A 19,137-nucleotide genomic window follows, 5' to 3' on the forward strand; every position below is an offset into this window, starting at 1 on the left:
AAGTTAAATTGATTTTCACATGGATTCAGGAAAGGCAGGAATTTCAAAACAGTATAAAACACTTATTACACTTATTATTATTAGAAATAATTACTGAATAATCATGTTGGATTTGAGGAACTACTAGCCTGAAATAACAGTATAATATACAATTTTATTTGCAGAGCAAGGCAGCTGGAAAGAAGACAAAAGTTTACCATATTGCCAAGGAGATCATGAGCTCAGAGAAAGTGTAAGTGCCAATGCTAAGCTGAGCAGCTTCTCAGTTTATTTTAATTGGGCAGTTCAGATTTAACTGTCTGCTTTTTCTTGCCTTTCTGATAGGTTTGTGGACGTGCTAAAGCTCTTACACATTGTAAGTATAAAAAAAATTCTTCTGTTAAAATTTAGTGTTTCGGTTTTATTGCAGTGAATGTGATTTTTTTTTTCCTGCAGTGTTTGCATAATTTTAAATTCTTTTTTTTTTAATAATGGATGAATTCGATTTATTCTGTGTCTCCTTTATTAACGTATGCGGTCTTCCTGCTGAGTTGGGGATACTGCCTGAATACTTAACATATATGGATAGATCCATATTAAGTAGCACCATATTTATAAACCAATTTCTACCATAGCAACCTGAATAGAATCTTTGGTTAGAATGATTTTTAAAGTAAAGGGTAGAGGAAGAGACCAATTTGCCATTAGAAATAGTAAGTAAAAAGATGCATTATTTAGATAACCTAATTAGTTAGTTTTCTCTTGCATCCATCATATGGTGTATTTTTTTAGGCTGCAGCTCTTTGACAGGTGCTTGTTTTCTGATAGCAGCTGTGACTGCAGTACGCACAACATGATGTCCAAAGCAAGGGTTAAGTATTTAATCCTCGTTTATGCAAACCAGTCGTGTGTTAAATGTGCTCTGTAGAAGATGAAAAAAATAGTATATTAATTAGCTTTAGCTTTCTCTAGCTTCATTTGATAAGATTTCTATCAACTTCTAAGTTATATCTATTTGTACCATTTTGCCACTCTGCGTAGTACAAGCACAGTGATTTTTCCTGCCAGAAGTAGTTGCATTACAAACAGATGAGTTTGTCCATGTCTCTTGAGAAGCATGTTCTGTGGAACTGGGAACAAAGACTCTTATGTATGGTTGTATACAGTGCTATAATGTGGAGATCTTCAAGGAAACAAAAAAAATTCCCACAGCACTTGCTGATTCCTCTTCTGCCTTCCGTTTTTGTAATTGATTAGTAATTGAGCCTGTTCAAGCTTGATTTTCAAATGCTAGCTCAGGCAGTTGTGGCCAATGTATTATTTATTTTCAGCATTATTTGTAGTGGAAAACTTAAGTCTAAATGCTGATTAAAGGAAGAGAATTGTTGTAATGAGTATAGACGATTTTTAAGCTATTTGTTTTTAATTATCACATTTTTCCAGTATCAGTTTATGCTTTAAAGGTGTCTTCACTTTCCAGTGTGCCAGTTCTTGAAAATCCAGCTTCAGGTAACATGTATGGATTTTACTGGAGCAGGTTTCCCAGCAAAGCAGTTGATACCCCATGCCTGTATGTGTTAAAGAGACATCTGGGTTTTAAAGCCCTTGGAAACAAAGGCTGTCCATGTAGAGGACACAGACAGAGGAAGAATAGGGGAAAAGGAAGATAGAAGGGAGTTAGGGAAGTTTCTGGTGTAAGCTTAAGGTTGTCCAAGCGTTGTAAACATGCAGTGTTCCGGGGAGTGTTTTGTGTTGTTTTACTGGATAGCTCACATGAAACCAGTATGCTAGTTTGTAACTGGCAAGTACCAACAGGTTAGAAATGTTTCTGTCGGCTAGAAGTAACAATCAGCATGTATTCAACATTGCCTAACGGAGGAGGCTGAGAGACTTCTCAAATTGAAAACATTGGCTCTGCCCGTACTGGCTATTACTACTTTATGAATAGTGAGGAGCAGGTCTTTGCTGAGTTTGTCAGGTAAGTCCCCATTACACCTTCTGTACTCTCTGCCAGGGTTCAAGTAAATACCTGACATGTAGTGACTAATTCTGCTGATTCTGTTCAGTCTGTATTACCAAAGCCAGTTCTGCAGATAGTGGCTCTTATTACAGCCAGGGAACAGAACTGTTGATGCTTGAAGAATTTGAAGTAGAACCTAAAGCTGCTGAGGTGGTGGGAATGTGATTGCAAACTGGTTACAAGCACCACTGATTTTTTTAGAGGGTTTTTTTTTTCTTTCTTTTATATTAATGCTGTCATGTTAGGTGGTGCAGCTCCTCTGGACTGTCAGGGTGCCTCTCTGGACACTGCTGTGCTTTGTGAGTATGCATGGCTTCTTCTGCTGAAGGCAGACTACAAAAGATCTCTACAAAATTATAAATGCTTGGAGACATTTCTATACCATGAAGTAAGCCAGTCACAGTAGAGATAATGTACTTTAACTGGCTTGGTACAATGGTGCTTTCTCAAATGGGTTTGCTTGAGGGAGGAATCAAACACGAGTTGTAATCTTGAATTCCTTGCACTTCTGTAATTATTGTAAATCTGTTTTAGTGGATGAGATTTGAGTAGAATGCTCAGAAACTCCAGAAAACAAAGGGAATTAAAACAACACACCTGTATGCATCTTTGTGAGTTGTGGCCCATGTGTAGTTTCTGTAGGGCTGAGAAATGAGAAGTGTTACTTTTCCCCTAGGGGCACTCAGAGAAGAAGAAAGGAGCTGTGAGCTGGATGTGAGATGTGAGGGAATAGGGCACGATTCTGGGTGGGAGTAATGTAGGGCCAGTGCTCTTTGTGCCTCTTTGTCATGGGATTCTTTGGGAATGCTTTGCTTTGCACAAGTGACAGAGCTCCTTAAGCCACCCCTGTCACTGTAAAGATGCACTAGTACTTGGCCTAGTCAGTTCTTTTATCCATTTTTTTCCTATATATGTATAAGAACAAATATATATATGTGTGTGTCTCTATATATGTAAATACATGTTTGGTCTTTTTTCCCCCAAACCCACTGCTCTCTTTTTTCTCCTTTTCTTTTAGATTTTTCCCCTTCCTGCTGTGGAATGGGTAGTGAGGTTTCTGATCCAGCAAGTAAATGTGCTTTTTCGGATGGGTCCTTCTTATGCAAAGCTCAGTGTGCTCCTTTGTGCTATGTTAGAAAAGGAAAGCTTAGGCCTGCAAGCTTTTGCCTGAGCATTTAAGTCAGCACTTCCAACTTACATCCCAGTTCTGTCCTTATTAGGACTCTGAGAGCCAGAAGGAGGTTGTCAGGAGGCACCTGCAACTTTTCTGCAGCCACAAGGTCACCCTCTTTTTGCAGCAGGCAGATCAGAGGTCAAACATCTTTCTATTTTCTGTTCTGTGTCCTTACAGAGGCACTTAGAAGAATGGGAAATTTTGGTTTGATATGTTTTCATTTTCAGAAAGCATTTGCGAAATTATATATTAAAAAAATACATGTCTCTCAACCTCTCAGTTTTTTGGTTTTTTTTTTCCAACTTTGATATTTGACTGGTCTGAGGTGAAAACATGATAAATTTTTAATCTTTGAAGTGGTTTAGAATTTGTGACTGAGGCATTTGACAATGAATTGCATCTGTCATTATCTTGTTGAAAAGGCTGATGAAATAGTTCTGATTTGGAAGGAAACGTTGGTCCATTTACTCACTCTTGCTTAGAATATGTCATGGTCAAATAATTGTTGTAAAAATAGCTACATTATGTTATTAAAAACTTGTACATGATTTTATGGAGAAAAGGTACGGAATTCCTTGTCAGTTTTCCAGAAGCAACCTGATGGATTTGTGAGATGTCGTGATCCATGCTTATTCACGATCTTTGTTAATTATAAAGTTATAGTTAAGATTGCCTAGTTGTATTTTGCTTTAAATATGTTTTGAAATGCAAGTGTATTCCTGGCAGCCCTGTTACAGTTTGTCACAGTGCAGCAGACTGGCTGCTCCTTGGAATGCAAACAGGGTACTTTGCTCTTTTCCCCATAGGATGTGTGTGTGTGTTCCTTGAAAAGTGTCCAAGTGCAAAGATATTTTTCTCCTTAAATTAAACTGATATTTGAGCTATCTGCAGGTGTATTTAGCTGGAGTTATACTTCAGAAGAAGAGATTATGGCTTATTTTTGCTTTGCTGATGGTATGTTCTAGGAGAACAGATCCAAGATGAATATTGGTTGAAACCTTAGGAGTAAAATATGCAGCCAAATTTAGATGATGTTGTTCTTTCTCTTCCTGCTAAATGCATATGAAAGTTTAATTTCACCCATTTTGACTTGTCTTCCTTCAAATGTTAGATACCGGAAGGTGCAGTTAGTCAGCAACTGAGTGGGAATTTAGTCCTGTTAGTACACAGCTAAACATCTACTTTTGCTCCTTCTTTGCTGAGATGGGCAGGTTGCTTGGCATTGCACTGGGAATCCTCCAGTGGAAAGAGAGGAATTGTGACTCAGGGCCTTTGCAGAGGGGAAGTGCGTGGGCTGGGCATAGATGATTCATAATGGGGTCAGAATTATTTCAGATATCACTGCTGTTTGCTTATTTAAGGAAACTGCATTAAAGGAGGGGTTGAAGGAGAGAGGGTCAAGCAGAAACAGCAATGTTGGTATCCTTCTTCTGTTTAAAAAGTGGAACAGCTCTAGCAGGGGGGGTATACTGATAGAATAAATAAAATTCTCTGAGGTTTTTGAATTGAGAATGTTTTACCAGGCATTAATTCAGCAAAAAGACATACTCTCATAAGCCTGCTCTCAGAAAACTGCTTGAACTAGATTTTCATATGGAGAAGTACCTAGTGGGCTGCTGTCTTAGTCTAGAATGAATGAGATTATTTTCAGTGGTTTGGGAAGAACGTACCTTCCAGGGATGGTTATGGATGCCATCCTCTTCAAGTGTCTGGGTGAAGGCAATTGCCATTGCATAAATAGCATGGACTATTGGGAAGTGTCCTGGCCACTAAGAGGGGGGTTGGAGCTAGATGATCTTAAAGGTCCCTTCCAACCCAAACCATTCTATGATTCTGTGATTACCTTTGGACCAGAATATGATGTAGAAACTCAAACCCAGTAGTTCAAAAAGCAGTTTTCAGGAAGTGTACGACAGCCTCTCATCTTCTGAAAGGAAGTAGTAAGCTTGAAAGTGTATGAATCATCCCAGTTTCAGATTCATAATCTCTTGTTTTGTGTCATGCAGCATATGAAATATTTGGTCCAGAGTTGCAGGTGGTGTTTTTTAGTGAAATAAGCACATTAATTCCAAAGTACTGCAAAGAATTTTATGAGAATACAGAAGGCTCATTTTTAATTATAAAACCTTGCTTTAAAATTAACTGTGGTGAATTGCTGCACTGCTTCCAACACAGTAATTTCTAGGACAGCTCAGGTGGCCGTCTTTGAACAGACTGAAGAAAGCAGTGCTTGTCAGCAGCATTATGTTAGTACTATATGCTAAATATCTTTGTAACACGAGCCACTTTTTGTAGGTATTTATAGATATCAGAGCAATGCGTGTATTATTTGCAGCAGTGGTTCTGTTTTTATTCTGGTTTTATGAATCTGGTGCACAGATTTAGTTTCAGAAGGAATTAGGTGCTGGTGTGTTAAATTGGTATTCCTGTAATTTCTAATTTTGAAGCCACTTGTATGTAAGAAAGGAACTTTCCCATACGAAAAAAAAAGAACTTGACTGAATAGCTTCTGCCATTTGGAGTAAAATTTCAGATTTTGCTATTTAAGTTAATATGTTTTATGTTTAGTAATTAAAACAGAGCCGCTGTAGGTTCTGGTCCTTTTAGATGAGAAACTGCTTTCTGGAAGGCAGTACTTGAATGGCAGCACTGCTAGCTGGAGACCCGCTCCATTTGTTTGGCTTTCCTACCCCCTCTCCTCAGGCATGTGCTCTCTGCATTCACCTCCCAGGTTTATCTTGAGATGAACTTGGCATGACAGTTACTTCACACCCACTGCCAGGTTATAAATAAATCTTAATATGATTGCAGTGACAAATACATTGCGCCGCCTCTGAAGTGGAGACTTGATGATTCCAAAAAAGAAGGGGAAAAAAAGCTCTGAAGTTTATCGCCTTTGTTGTTCAGCAGTCTGGTTTGCATCATTTGAAAGCTTCACGTTATCTTTCTTCCCTCTGTTTCCTTTCTGCAGGGCTTCCTCCCTTTCCTCGGTTGTGAAGGGAGAAGCAGGGGTGAGAAAACAAAGTTTTGGTTGGCTGTGCTCATGGCCCAGTCTTTGACAGCATGATCCAAAGCCCAGAGAGGCTGATGGACTTTGGATCAAGCCAATAGAGAAACCCAAACCCCCTGCATTTGAAAAACATCCTGCAGGCTCTTTGAATGCTATATCTAGAAGTTAAATAAATGCTCTTAACTACAAGTGACATTCCTGTCTTATCTACTGGTGCTTAAACCTGGCTCCCTGCTCGCCGTTTATTGTGTGGCCAGGGAAAAGCTGGGCTTGTTGATTTCGTTACAGACAAAACCACTTTTCTTTTCATCATGCAAGTAGGCTTATAGCGCTCGGAGAAAATTCTTGTTCCACCCCATGGCAGAGCATATACAGTATATTGTGTGTGCATGGGATTTTTGAGGGGAATATTATCATAATATGATGGTGCATTTTGCATGAAGCTCTTCAGAAGGCCTCGTTTGAGCTTTTGCCATTGTAATTCCATGTATCATTTCAGTGTTAAGCAATGCCCTAGGGTCAGAAAAACCCATAAGATGCAGCTGGTAGTTAACCCATGTGTCACTAGTCTACACAGAGGATGTAAAACAGAGCATTTCCATATGAATAACGCCATCTGTTTTTTAACTCCCTTGCATTTAGTTCTCAGCCTTCCCCATCACAGCCATCGCCCTGTATCTCTTTTCAGTTTCTTGTCATAACTGTGCCCTGGCGCAGCCTTCCCGACCCAGGGTCACAGAGCAAGAAGCTGTCTGGAGCTTGCTGATGTAATGAGGAGAGGCCAGGAGAAAGCTGAGACTGGAGTCTGACAAACCCTAAATAGTGCCAGATGCTGGGCTGATGAGATAGCCAGTGAGACCTGGAGCAGTAGACTTGTGTGTGTGTGAGCCTCATTCTTTTTTTTATCTTAACCGAAGAACCCTACAAAATTTCAAAGCCAGATGTGAACCCTATGTGTATTTAAAAATGTGCCTCATCACTGCACACAGGAACATGCCATATAGTCACCTTTTTCGGGTCACCTATAGATTTTGCATGCATTATTAGGTTTCAGCAGATGCAAACTAAGAAGAGCTATTACAAACTGTTTTATGCTGATGCCCAACTTCAAGTAAGACATGATAAAATAGATATTTGGATTTTCTTTTTTCTCATTTTAAAGTTACGTTTTTGATTATTTTTTTTTTGAGTGAAATGCTGAATTGCTAAATCTTTTTTGGAAATTCTCTGTGATCAGGAAAAACACCTTGCCTAATGGGTACCACATTTCATTATGTGTACAATCCTAGCCATGCTGACTTGACCAGGGCCAAGATTTTAATTCTGAGTAGTTTAATAAGGGCCAATAAACTTAGCTCTGCCCTGTTGAGAGCTGGTTGAAGCATAAAAATACTCCAGGAGCCTTCAGTGGTTAATGCAGTTTTGTTCCTTCGTGGGAATGTTTTGAAGGTAGCAGTGTTGTTTTGATAATGGGCAACATTTGAAATCTCACAGTTCCAGTGCATTGTTAAAATAGCTCTTTGTTAATGTGTATTTTCCTGTGAGAGCTGCTACGTATAGAAAGTTCTTGTGACACAGCATTTTTAATCCAGGCAGCACATCTTCCTAGAATGCATTTGTAAATAGCTGCCAAATAACAAAAAATATGGTTTTAGATTATGATTATTATGATTGCATTGACTGATGTAACGTTTTTGCTTTTTGACCCAAATCTGAGCAAGAAGATGCTCAAGGTGACCAATACCTTTGCAGATAGAAGTGCTTTTTCACTCTAGTTTCCTCATGTGTACTATCAGCTCATTTCTTAAGGGTGTGTTTAAAAAATAATGAACAACCTCCACAGCGTACGTCCAGGAGTGAGAGAGTCAAGCTCCGGCATCAAACTGAAGGGATTAAGGCTGACCCAAGGGAGTGAGTTGAAGCTGCAGGGAAACATAACCCAGATGGCACCCTCCTCTCTTTGGTAATAGGGAGCAGGGCCTGGAATGTCTGCAGAGAAAACACTGATGTCTGCACTGTGCTTTGAAGGCTGTTGGCTCATGGTGAGGGCTTCTCTTTGTGCTCCGGCAGGATTTCCGGGACGCGGTGGCACACGCCTCTAGGCAGCTCGGGAAGCCTGTGATTGAGGATAGAATCCTGAATCAGATCCTGTACTACCTACCTCAGCTGTACGAGCTCAACCGGGACCTCCTGAGGGAGCTGGAGGAGCGATTGTCTCATTGGTGACTATCAGTGAAGGAGCACCGCTCCTTTGATGTTGTTAAGATTTGTCTGTGGGGTTTTAAAGACTCCACGTGACCACAGTCTGACTCTCGTTTGTTTTTCACATGCCTTCATAAATGACAGAATTGGCTTTGAAGGTACAGGGGTACCTTTCCGTTTTGCTGTTTGATTTGGCACTGAGGGGCATCCACAAGGCATGTCAGCACATGCTTTAAGCAACCACACTTTTTTGTTTAAAACATAGGTTTCAGTTGAAAGTTCTTGTTTCTGCTTGTGCGTGGGCACAATAAATGGACTGCATGAGAGGAACAGGAGGCTTTTATGGAAATTGATTTGCCTTTCCAAGGTAGTTGAAGTTTACTAACCAGACAGTGCTGATGGGCAGTCCTGCTGAAGTCCATTCTCAGTTACACTGGTGGGTGGACCTAAGGCAGCCAAAGAAAGTGTACAGACAGAGGCACCGAAATGAGTAAAGACTGTAATCCTGAGTGAGACACCATCTTGAAGTTTGAAGATCCGTTTCCCTGGAAATCCAGCTTGTATTAATGTGTTCAAATGGTTCCAGATCATTTAGAGCAGACTGTGAATCAAGTGGTTGCGATCTAACTCCAAATTAGCATGCAGAAGTGTGAAATCAACAGTCACATCTTACCATGAAGATGATCGATGTCTTGCTGCAAGGTTAGCATGTATACCTTTTTGTGACTAATTGCTCTGTTCTTGTTTCTAGGCTTGAACATCAAAGAATTGCTGACATATTTGTGAAAAAGGGCCCCTACTTAAAGATGTACTCAACTTACATCAAAGAATTTGATAAAAATATTGCACTGTTAGATGAACAGTGTAAGAAGAACGCAGGTTTTGCCTCGGTAGTGAAAGACTTTGAGGTACTGTGTTCTTTTTTAACATATATCCTATTTTGTAACTTTTTAGCAGTTGTCATTTTTATGTAAGACTTTAGAGACCACTCTCTAATTTGATTTTTTTTTTTCTGCTGGCTCTTGGGTTGAGCCCTTATAGGGTGAAAGTGAAAAGAAATTCAAATTTTCCAAAGTAATTAGAGATGCTGGCTGCCAAAAGACTTTCGTTTTCAGAAAATTCAGTACTTGCTACAAGTTGTATTAAAGGCATACTAGCAAAATCACCAGTTGCTTTTTTGGGCTTGGTCTCTTGACCATAATGCAATGATTAACTGTCTTATTTTAAGCAGGTTGATTTTTCCACCACAATACAGAGTAGTAGCTTACTCATGGGAATCATATTTCATTTCAGTTAGAAACATACAAAAGTGACTCTTAACAGTCTACATATTTGTAGAAGCTTTTAAATCCAGCCCATGCAACAATCAGTTGAAAGCTGATTCATGTCACTAAAAGCAATGCCAGATTTTTACATAATCCTCTTAAATCAGAAAGGAGATCAGAACACGATCCACACAGTCTATGAATTTACCTCCTATGATGCAAGCTTCCCCTTGAGTAATCTCTTCTCTGCTAGTTTACAAATCCTTAAAAAGGCTATTTAGAGCAGGCAAAGGAAGAGCTTGAGGTAGAGTCCACAAGTGCAGTAAGAAGTCTTCAAGGACTCAGTATTTCTGATACATGTTATTTTGAAGGCAAACTCAAGATAATTGCTTTTTTTTTTTTTTTTTAAAGCATGGATCTTTTAATTGTGTGTTGTCTTTAGATGTTTGGATTAATTAAAACTCCTTGAGTGATTACTGCTCTCTTCTCTGCCTTTCCTCCTAATGGACATTTACAGTGATTACAAATTAGCATGTCTTTGCAACTGCCCTTTCCTTTATTTCTGGGAGGATCCACTTCTCTCCTTTATAAGCAAAATAACCTATTTTGAATTCAGAGAGAGTATGGATGCTTACTGATGTCTTTTAACTCATGATTAATTTTACATACATCTTCCACACAGGGAAATACTTGCTTTGTGGTGTAATGTAATGCTACAGTAGTCTCACCTTTAAGATCAGCTTATCTGATATTGTCGACAACTCTTTGTAGTTCAGTTTGCTTTTACTGGAGCTCTTGACTACCATAGAATTGTTGCTTATGTTGACTATTTCTTTCAGATGAGCCCCCGCTGTGCTAGTCTGGCCCTCAAGCACTATCTGCTCAAGCCAGTTCAGAGGATTCCCCAGTACAGACTCCTTTTGACAGGTACAGTCAAGCTTTTATACAATCTTAAGAAACCAGTCTTCGTGTATTCCAGAAAACGTGTTTTTGGGCGGTTGTATCCATCTGCAAAGCTTGTTTCTCTGACCTCAGTTATATAAAGCTTTTTTGAAAATGCAGCATGGGCTTGGAGGCTTTCTTTGGTAACACTGACTGCAACAAGATTCACAAGTGAAATGCCAATGTTCCCAGCGTTGTGGTGTGTTCCCTGGTGGTAAATTCAGTGGTACTTGGAAAACATGAAATTGTTGGTGTTTTTCGCTTGTTTCTGTGGTAATTAAAGACAGTAATTTTCTCACTAAGGGTCGGAAAGCTCCCCTTTTGAATATATATATATATTTTTTTAATGGAAAATAGTAGTATGGAAAACTAAAAACAAGGAGAAGGAACTGAAAGATTTGTCTGTACATCTGTAAGCTTTTCTTGCAAGTAGTTTCTCCATATCTCTCCTGCCCATGTGTTTTGGCTTTGAAAACCTTTCTCCTTTAAAAGAAGGAAGTGTGGGTTTGGTAAATGTTAACTGTTAAGCACTCAAGACTTGTTGCAGGGGCATGAGCTGGTACAGGACTACAAAATCTGGGCTCTGTACTGGGCTTTGGCACTGGCATGTCTAGGTGACCTTGAGGAAGTTGTCTCCTTGATGCAGTACTTTCATTTTCTGTAAAAGGAGTGCAGTGGTATGGGCCTCTCCTTTGTGAAGTATTTTGAGATGTGTTTGTTGTAAGAGGGGGATGGCTCCTGTAAGGATTTGGAAATACTTAAGGCATTGTTTTTGGAAGTTGCTTCTTGATGACCTATTTAAAAATAGCCTCTGTTTATGCAGTAACTGCAAAATAAAATGCTGTATGACCCTTTGTTTGGCTCAGTAGCAGCTTGTTGGCATTTCCCCAGCAAGTACTTAGACTAGTGATGCTGTGGGAGATACAAACTTCAGCGCTGTGGAGAAGTTGCTAAGTTATTAACCTGAACTGTTTTCTTTTTAATTGTCTCATGGAAATCACAGTTGGGAAAAAGAGCTTAAAAGCCTTTATCAAACAAACTACTTTGTGGGAGAAAATATTAGTGTCTTTTAATTGATAAAATAAAAACCACAAGAAGGCATTTGAGGAGTTGCTTTATTTTATGAGGACGCTGGCTCAAGGCATTGTGTAGGCTTGCTATATATTCCTCAATCAGTGGAGATGCCTTGGATAAGTTCAAAGGTTTCCAATAAAAAGGCGGAACAGGGGAGCAATTCCTTTGTCAATATACATAGCAAAGTGAGAGATGTCAGTGATGAATGGCACAGAAACACTACTACTATGAAGTAGGAGACTTCTTTGTAACTGTTAATTGTCATTGTGGCAGGGAGCAGCTGTTTTAGACAAGACCTGAAAATCTCATCCTTTGTTGACTGGCTATGTGGAGTTCTGGCTGGGGCCACCCAACTTTAATAAAATCTGTAAACACACATGCTATTTACATGAATTGGATTGCAGTTACTGCTTTAGAAAAATAAATTTCTCGTGTCCCATGAGAGGAATGAAAGAGATCAGACTAAGAAATGAATTATGCTGTGGCAGGGGGCTTTTATTTTGGATCTCCTTCATTTTTGCTGTGTTCAATTATTCACGCCATTTCACACTGTCTTCTGAGATTTCACTCTCCTATATCTCAGTGGATGACTTCTCCACATTGTTACTTTCTAGCAGCTCTGTGTAATACTGAGTTATCTCTGAACAAAGCCTTTGGAGGATATACCGAATATTCGGCTCTGCTGTTGGAGTGAGCAAAACAAAAGTGATGCTGCAGTGATGCAGCAGCAGCCCCAGGCAAAGACAATGGGCATCTGTGTGTGGCTGAGGAGGGGGCAGTGGCTTAGAGGAGAAAAAACAATCCAGGAAACGAAGCTGCAAGGCCTGAGTCAGCAGGGATTTCTTGCTATTGAGATGCTGTGTCGGTAGGACAGCTTTGTACTAGTAACCTGCTGCTACAAGATTGTTGCTGTGCTCTGAAGTATAGTTGCTTTTGTGCTAACAAAAGGAGCAGGTGGACTTACAAATCTGGCAAGGAGAGGCACAACTCAGCTGTATTTCTATTTAATTATACAGCTTTTCCATCCCACCAAGGAAAATTCCACTTTCCCACATAACCCTGAGCTCTATACAGCAAATATTAACTGAGTTGCTGAGGAGGTTAATTAGAGACTTCGTATTTTTAACAGGAAGAAATGAAGGTGAGGTGAATCTCTCCTCCAGAAAATCTGGTTTGAGTAGAAGACTTGTGCTTGCTTGTATTGTACTTCCCTGTCATATGATAAGTTTCTATCCTCTTTTTCACAACACAAGGCTTGTAGAGAGAGAGATGGTGTCTCTTGTTATCCTCAGCTGAGTGAATGGAGGCTGAGGGCGATTGAAAAATCCGCTTTTGAGCGCACACTGCTCTTTCACAGCTCAGAAATAGAATTGTCAGACTTGAGGCCAATTCCATTTTGAGAATGAATGCTTTGAGTTCAGTGTAATTAAATTGGACAATTTGAGACAAGAAGTAGTTAATAAAGCAGAAGAGTAGAAGTGATAGCTACTGGCCTCTAGCATGAAGGAAAAGTGAATTACTGGCTTCTGTCAGGTGGATGGAAGGCATAAGAACAATTTGTCGTAAACCAATGCTTGTGTGTTGATTTTTGTTGTATTTTGGGGTATGTAGCAAAATTATGAATTTTAATTTTTAAGTCTACCTTTCTGAAGACATGTTTAAGGTCTGCCTTCAGAATATAAGTAGAGGAAGAAGTCAGACAAAAATTAGCGTGTTTGCTATTAAAAAGCCTTTCTCTGGTAGTGTGGTTCTTTTCACAGAATCACAGAATCACCAGGGTTGGAAAAGACCTTCAAAGATCACCCAGTCCAACCATCCACCCATCACCAATAGCTCTCACTAAACCATGTCCCTCATCACAAGGTCCAGACATTCCTTGAACACCTGCAGGGTCTGTGACTCCACCACCTTCCTGGGCAGCCCATTCCACTGCCTGACCACTCTTTCAGAGAAGTAGTATTTCCCAATGTAAATACTTGTATTCCTCTTGAAGTGGTTTGTGTAAATTAATGCATGCATCTTGTTTACATGAAGTCAGTTATTCTATGGCATGAAATGTAGTATTTGGGTGACCAGGGATTTTGGATGGGTTTTCTCTTCTCATGGAGATATGTTGATACGATTTGTTTTGCTAGGATGGCCTCTTTGCTGTGTTGTGATCAATGGGAGGCTTGCATTGTCATGCAGCTGGGAGGTTGCTATCAGTTGTGAAACAGAGATTGCGACTTGCTTGGCTGTTAGTCAGACTTCTGTGCCATTTACAATGCTACAGTTCTCTTTCAGCGCTCTGTAATTTAAAAATAATCTTTCCACCTAATTTCTTGCATAGTCTCAACATCTGTTTTATTGTTACATCGCTTGTACTGTTCTCTATTACATTAAAGCAGGTCTGTGCTTACTGTCAGATTTGTCCTAGGATGATCAGTATGATCATCTCCTTTCTGTTTAAACCAACAGAAGGAAACCCCGGTGCTGAGGGTCTGACGCTGTTGATAGTTTTAATATTATTAATATGATTTATATTTTATTCTGCAGTTGTGGAAAGCGGTCCGTAATGTATATGTGTTTCATGTTTTCACCCAGAAACCAGTGTCTCGTGTAGAACAACTCTGAGTAAAATGTCTGAATAACTGAAGTACATTTCAAAGGGGAAAAAATTTGGCGAAGAACACAGATACCATTCCACCTTAGTATTTAACTTCTGTATTTATTTTATCTAGGAATGTTTTTGCTAAATCTGTTCATGTCTGTGAAATAGTCTGTTTGCAGAGTTTAAGGCAGTACCTCCAGACAGTTGTTGCAAGCACAGAACTTCCAGTGTGTATGCGCAGAAGAAACTAAAACAGTCTATCACATTGCTTCTCTGAAGCTGAGTTTTAGCTGTTTACTTGCCAGATACACATAAAGAGATCAAAATTACTTATTTAACACTTCCAGGATTTTACAGCAGGAAGTTTTTTTGTCTGTTTCCGTCTTGCAGTACAAGAGCTGCCTTCCTTTTTAAATACAGAATTTTAAATGGTTGCAGTTATCAGAGAATCATAGAAATGTTTGGGTTGGAAGGGACCCTTAAGATCACCCAGCTCCAGCTCCCCTGCTATAGGCAGGGACACCTCCCTCTAGATCAGGTTGCTATGTTAAAATCTCTCTTTAATTTTCCCTCTGTTATCTGTGGATATGATTTAAAGTGCTAATATGTACAGTTGAAAACAAAACCCCACAAATGGTATGAGGTGAAGTATTGTTCTTTGGGGGAATGTGTCATAAGGCATGAATGTGCCAAGAAGCAATTAGCTCCCGTGTTGGGTCTCTGGTTTTAAGTTTTCAGTGCAGTTACTTTGAATATTAAATTGGATGTTTCCATGTACTAGAAAGTGCCAGTGGAGCATTTGCAGATTAGTGAATTACATCCACCTGACCTCTTGTTCCCAGTCCTCAAAGAAGTGACTCTGTGGCTGGCAGTTTTAAGAAGCTGTAGTTTCTGTATAAGCTGTAGGGACTCACGCTTTTATGCTGGGAGGTGTCTCCTGGAGCCCTTTGTTCTGGCTCTGGTGGAGGCTGAGTTGCAATATAACTTGTCTGTTTTCTTTATGAAAGGTGCCCATGATGCTCACTCAGCCTGGGCAGTAACGTGCAGCTCCTACTTAATGACACTGAGGCAGGGGAGAGCAGCTGCTGTGTGTGAGTGAAGTGGGTTCCTGCAGGAACCAAGCTAAAAACCATGCGGACACATCTCAGTTCCTTGTGAAATACCTCCTGTTGATTTTAGTCTTACGCCAGTTTCTTACAAACACAACCCAAGCTGAGACAAGGTGAACTCATTTTTTAGCGGAACATGTGTGCACCTAAGTGCTGCACTTGAAGGTCTGGTAGATACTACAGCAAAAGATGTGGAGACACGTGAAGGATGCAGTTTTATGGAGCTGGAAAAGTTTGTGCCATGTCAGGCTCATGTTAAAATCAGGCGTTGGCCATTCCCTGATAAGGATCAGCCAGAACCTGCAGTGGAGCAGCAGGCTGTGGGTGTTCCCAGGCCCAGCCAGACCTCCCAGCGCTCCCACCCCCCTGCTCACCCACAGCTGCCCCCAGCAAGGCCCTGCTCCTTCATCCCAACCTGCTCTTCATGCTTCTCTTGGATCCTCCCTTAGGTCTTTGCCAAAACATAAAGCTTCAGTGCCAAATATTTTTCTTCCCGTAGTTTTGTTTGTCTCAAAGCTTTCATGAACTGACAAGATTTCTCACTCTTTGTGGTGTTTCGACTGCAGAAACGCATTTCATAATTCCCTTATTTTGCATAAGGAAACCATTACAGTATTCTGAGTGCTCTCTGAGGGGCATGCATGAAGCAAGACGTCCTATGAAGGCAGGAACAATTGGCTCTCGATCCTTCTTGAGTGAAAGGATGAATCTGGGTAGGGCAAACATCTGGGAGCTGAGTTCTTTCACTCCTACATGAGACGTGTACAACTGCTAAGCTGAAATTGAACATTTCCTAGATCATATACAATCAATTTTCTCTAAATCAGCCAGAATGTGAGTACCTCATTTAAAAGACAATTATGAATTAGTATTTGTTTATAATATCAACCTGAAACCTGTATTCCCTTGGAAGTGCCTTAGAAAGTTGTGTTTCTTTCGAATTTAAGCAGTTCAGAACTGTACTGAGGCCGTATGTTTGCCTTTGACAGGATAGCATACTTTTTGGTGAACTGGACACAAGACCAGGGAATGGAATCTCAGGAGGGATGTTTTCTCATGTTGTCAGACATTTGGAGTTAATTTTATCTGAGTAAAATAGATGAAAAAACTACTGTCTTGAATGTACTGAGAGTGCCACCTCGTGGTTGAAGAACTAAATTTGCAATTGAAAACCAACAGTTCCTGTGAGAACATCTAAACTGGCTTATAATTTATGAGAATAATTTATAAACTTATAATTTTTTAACTGAAAAATATTGATCATAATCAGATTTGCTGTATTGGGTTACTTTTTTTCTCAGCTCCTGTAGATAATTATCTATAATAATCTTCAGAAGATTATCTATAATCTTCAAACTTTCTTGTGTCATCTTAATTATAAATGATTGCAAGTGTGTACTTGTCTTCCACCCGCTTGTTTTGTTTTGTTCCAGAATGATACTCATAAATATCACTTCCCTTTAGACAAAGTCACTGCTTTTCTGTTCTTCCCTGAGCAAGATATCATTATATACTTTCATTGTGGAAATGCTAGTTTTCCCTATGTTATTACCTGGACAAATTTAAAAGGTTACGTGGTGATAGACCTTTGTGGCATAGGTGTGCCTGAAAAGCAGATTGCTAGGAAAATGTTGGGTTTTAATGCTTTCTGATGCTGTTCATTTCTTTAACAAAAACGCCTCTGTTATTTTTCTTTATACAGATTACTTAAAAAACCTTTTAGAAGAATCTGCAGATTATAGGGATACTCAAGGTAAATGTCTCCTTATTCTTAAGAAACAACAGCTTATGTAAATATGACAAAGTTTCTAAATTTTAAATGCATGCAGAATGCTAAGCTGGTAAGTAGAAATGTTTTCTGTTTAGTTCTGAGTTGTACATGTGCTTAGTCTAAATGCCTCTGCTGCTCCGCAGTCCTAGGAGTGCTTCTAGACAGTGTTTCCATTCCATTTGCATGAGGCCCAGTTATTTATTTTGTTCTCTTTGATGGCATTTGTGCAAGCCCATATCTTCAGGAGGGCTGCACAGATGTAGCTGATAGGAATGCACTACATGAGTGCCTTGGATGTGCTGAGCCAAGTTCACTGTCCTACAGCTATGTCTCTTGGTATAGTGCCATAAAATTTATGAATATTTATCATTCTCAAGACATTTAGATATATTTGTTTATTTGACAGTGGTGAAAATATAATCCCAAAAATGTTTTAAATCACTCTTTCAGAGTCTTGAGGTTTGTCTTGCACTTCTTATAGTTGCGAACAAGCTGATGCCTGCACTGTGTGATAAGCAACTGAGCATTTTAAAAAGTCAACTTAAAAGAAGTATGTTTTATGTAACGTTTTCTTGTGATTTCTCCAGCTTCTGTGTTTCTTGTTTTTTTTTAATGGTGGTACACTCCACAGTATTTTTGTCTCACTGCTTATGCTGAAGATAAAAGCAGAAACTTAATTGTAACAATGTATGTAATTTTATGTATGATAGTATATGTATGATAGTTTATGTTTGATAGTTTTTGAAACTGATTAAGAAAATCTGATCCTTACTCAGTAAAATCTTTGTTGTGATAATTGAATTCCTTTTGACCTTGCTTTGTTGTTTAATTCAATTTAGGGAAAAAAAAAAAAAAAAAAGGAGGAAAAAAAGACAAGAGTTTGGATATGATTAGCATTTTTGGAAAAAAAACAACACAATTCTTCCTGATGACCTTTGAATAAGTTATTCCAGCTAAGTGATATAGGAAGTGGAATGTTCTTCCCTTCCAAAAAGCAGTTTGCTTGTGGACTTTTTGATGCTATAGATAATTTTGGTTTGTTGTTTAGATTTGTTTAGAGTCTTGGCTCTGTAAGTAGCTCTGAAATCTTGGAAGTTTCTCTTCAATAACCAGCCAATTTTCTGTAACATTCTTCAGTTTTTTTAAGTCATCAAGTACAGTTTAAAGTTTTTGATAGATAGTATAGCTGATAGATGAAGGAAAGTATAACAAACAAACAAAAAAAAAAAGTCAGGTACTCATTCCTTTCTTCGTGGATTTAGTTAAATTTCCCTTGGCTTCATTTTCTTTCAAGCTAAGGAAGCTGGAGAGTGTTTTGGATGGAGCAGCTCCAGAACTTCCTAGTAGGAGACTACTAGCTGTTTTTCAGCAGGCTCAGTTAATATCATGATGTTTAAATCTAAACTTAATTTTTTATCTAATGCTTGCTCTGTGCTCTGTGTTTTCACAGTTAGACTCCTGTAATCACATTTGCTTTATTTAAATTCTCCTTAGATTGACTTAGGAGGAGATTTTAGTTCATATTCATACTTTGCTTTAGTTTCATATGTAGCTTCATAACCTTCTGAACCATTTGGTTCAAAAATCTGCATCTTTTAATGTGCTTTCTTTCTGAATGTGGAGTCATCAAGAAGGAAGTACATATAGTCTAAAGTGCTAACAGTGTGGTGATATCTTAAAAAACAAAATACCTACAGCAACTCAAGGCTTTGGTATAACTGGGTTGGTGGGCTTCTCTGAGTATTTTTAAGCAATGTTTACTTGGAGTGTTTAACTGCATTTATTTATTTGCAGTGTTGAACTGTTTCTCAGTGCTAAATGACATTTTATCAGTGCAGTTGTGCTAGCTTTCAATTAAATGAGGTTTATTTTTCCTACATAAATCAATCACAGGTTTTTGGATAAGATCCTTAAATGGGTTCTGTGTAATACACAGAGTTGCTGTTCAATAACTTACATAATCCTTTTACATAACTGCTTTTTTGCAGTTAGAGCTAAATG

At 39.0% G+C, this 19,137-nt stretch overlaps 1 protein-coding gene across 1 annotated transcript in view; it reads left to right on the forward strand.

The window, feature by feature from the left end:
* The window catches only part of FGD6 (FYVE, RhoGEF and PH domain containing 6), a 67,246-nt gene that overhangs the window by 28,589 nt on the left and 19,520 nt on the right, over positions 1-19,137 (forward strand). Inside the window, exons 4-9 of the mRNA XM_052667363.1 lie at positions 165-232; positions 325-355; positions 8,254-8,405; positions 9,137-9,293; positions 10,490-10,577; positions 17,068-17,118. Of these exons, the coding sequence (XP_052523323.1) occupies positions 165-232; positions 325-355; positions 8,254-8,405; positions 9,137-9,293; positions 10,490-10,577; positions 17,068-17,118 (547 nt within the window). The remainder of the gene's footprint in view (positions 1-164; positions 233-324; positions 356-8,253; positions 8,406-9,136; positions 9,294-10,489; positions 10,578-17,067; positions 17,119-19,137) is intronic.

Source organism: Tympanuchus pallidicinctus, unplaced genomic scaffold, assembly GCF_026119805.1.
Source record: "Tympanuchus pallidicinctus isolate F22 unplaced genomic scaffold, pur_lepc_1.0 scaffold8, whole genome shotgun sequence".
Taxonomy (NCBI): domain Eukaryota; kingdom Metazoa; phylum Chordata; class Aves; order Galliformes; family Phasianidae; genus Tympanuchus; species Tympanuchus pallidicinctus.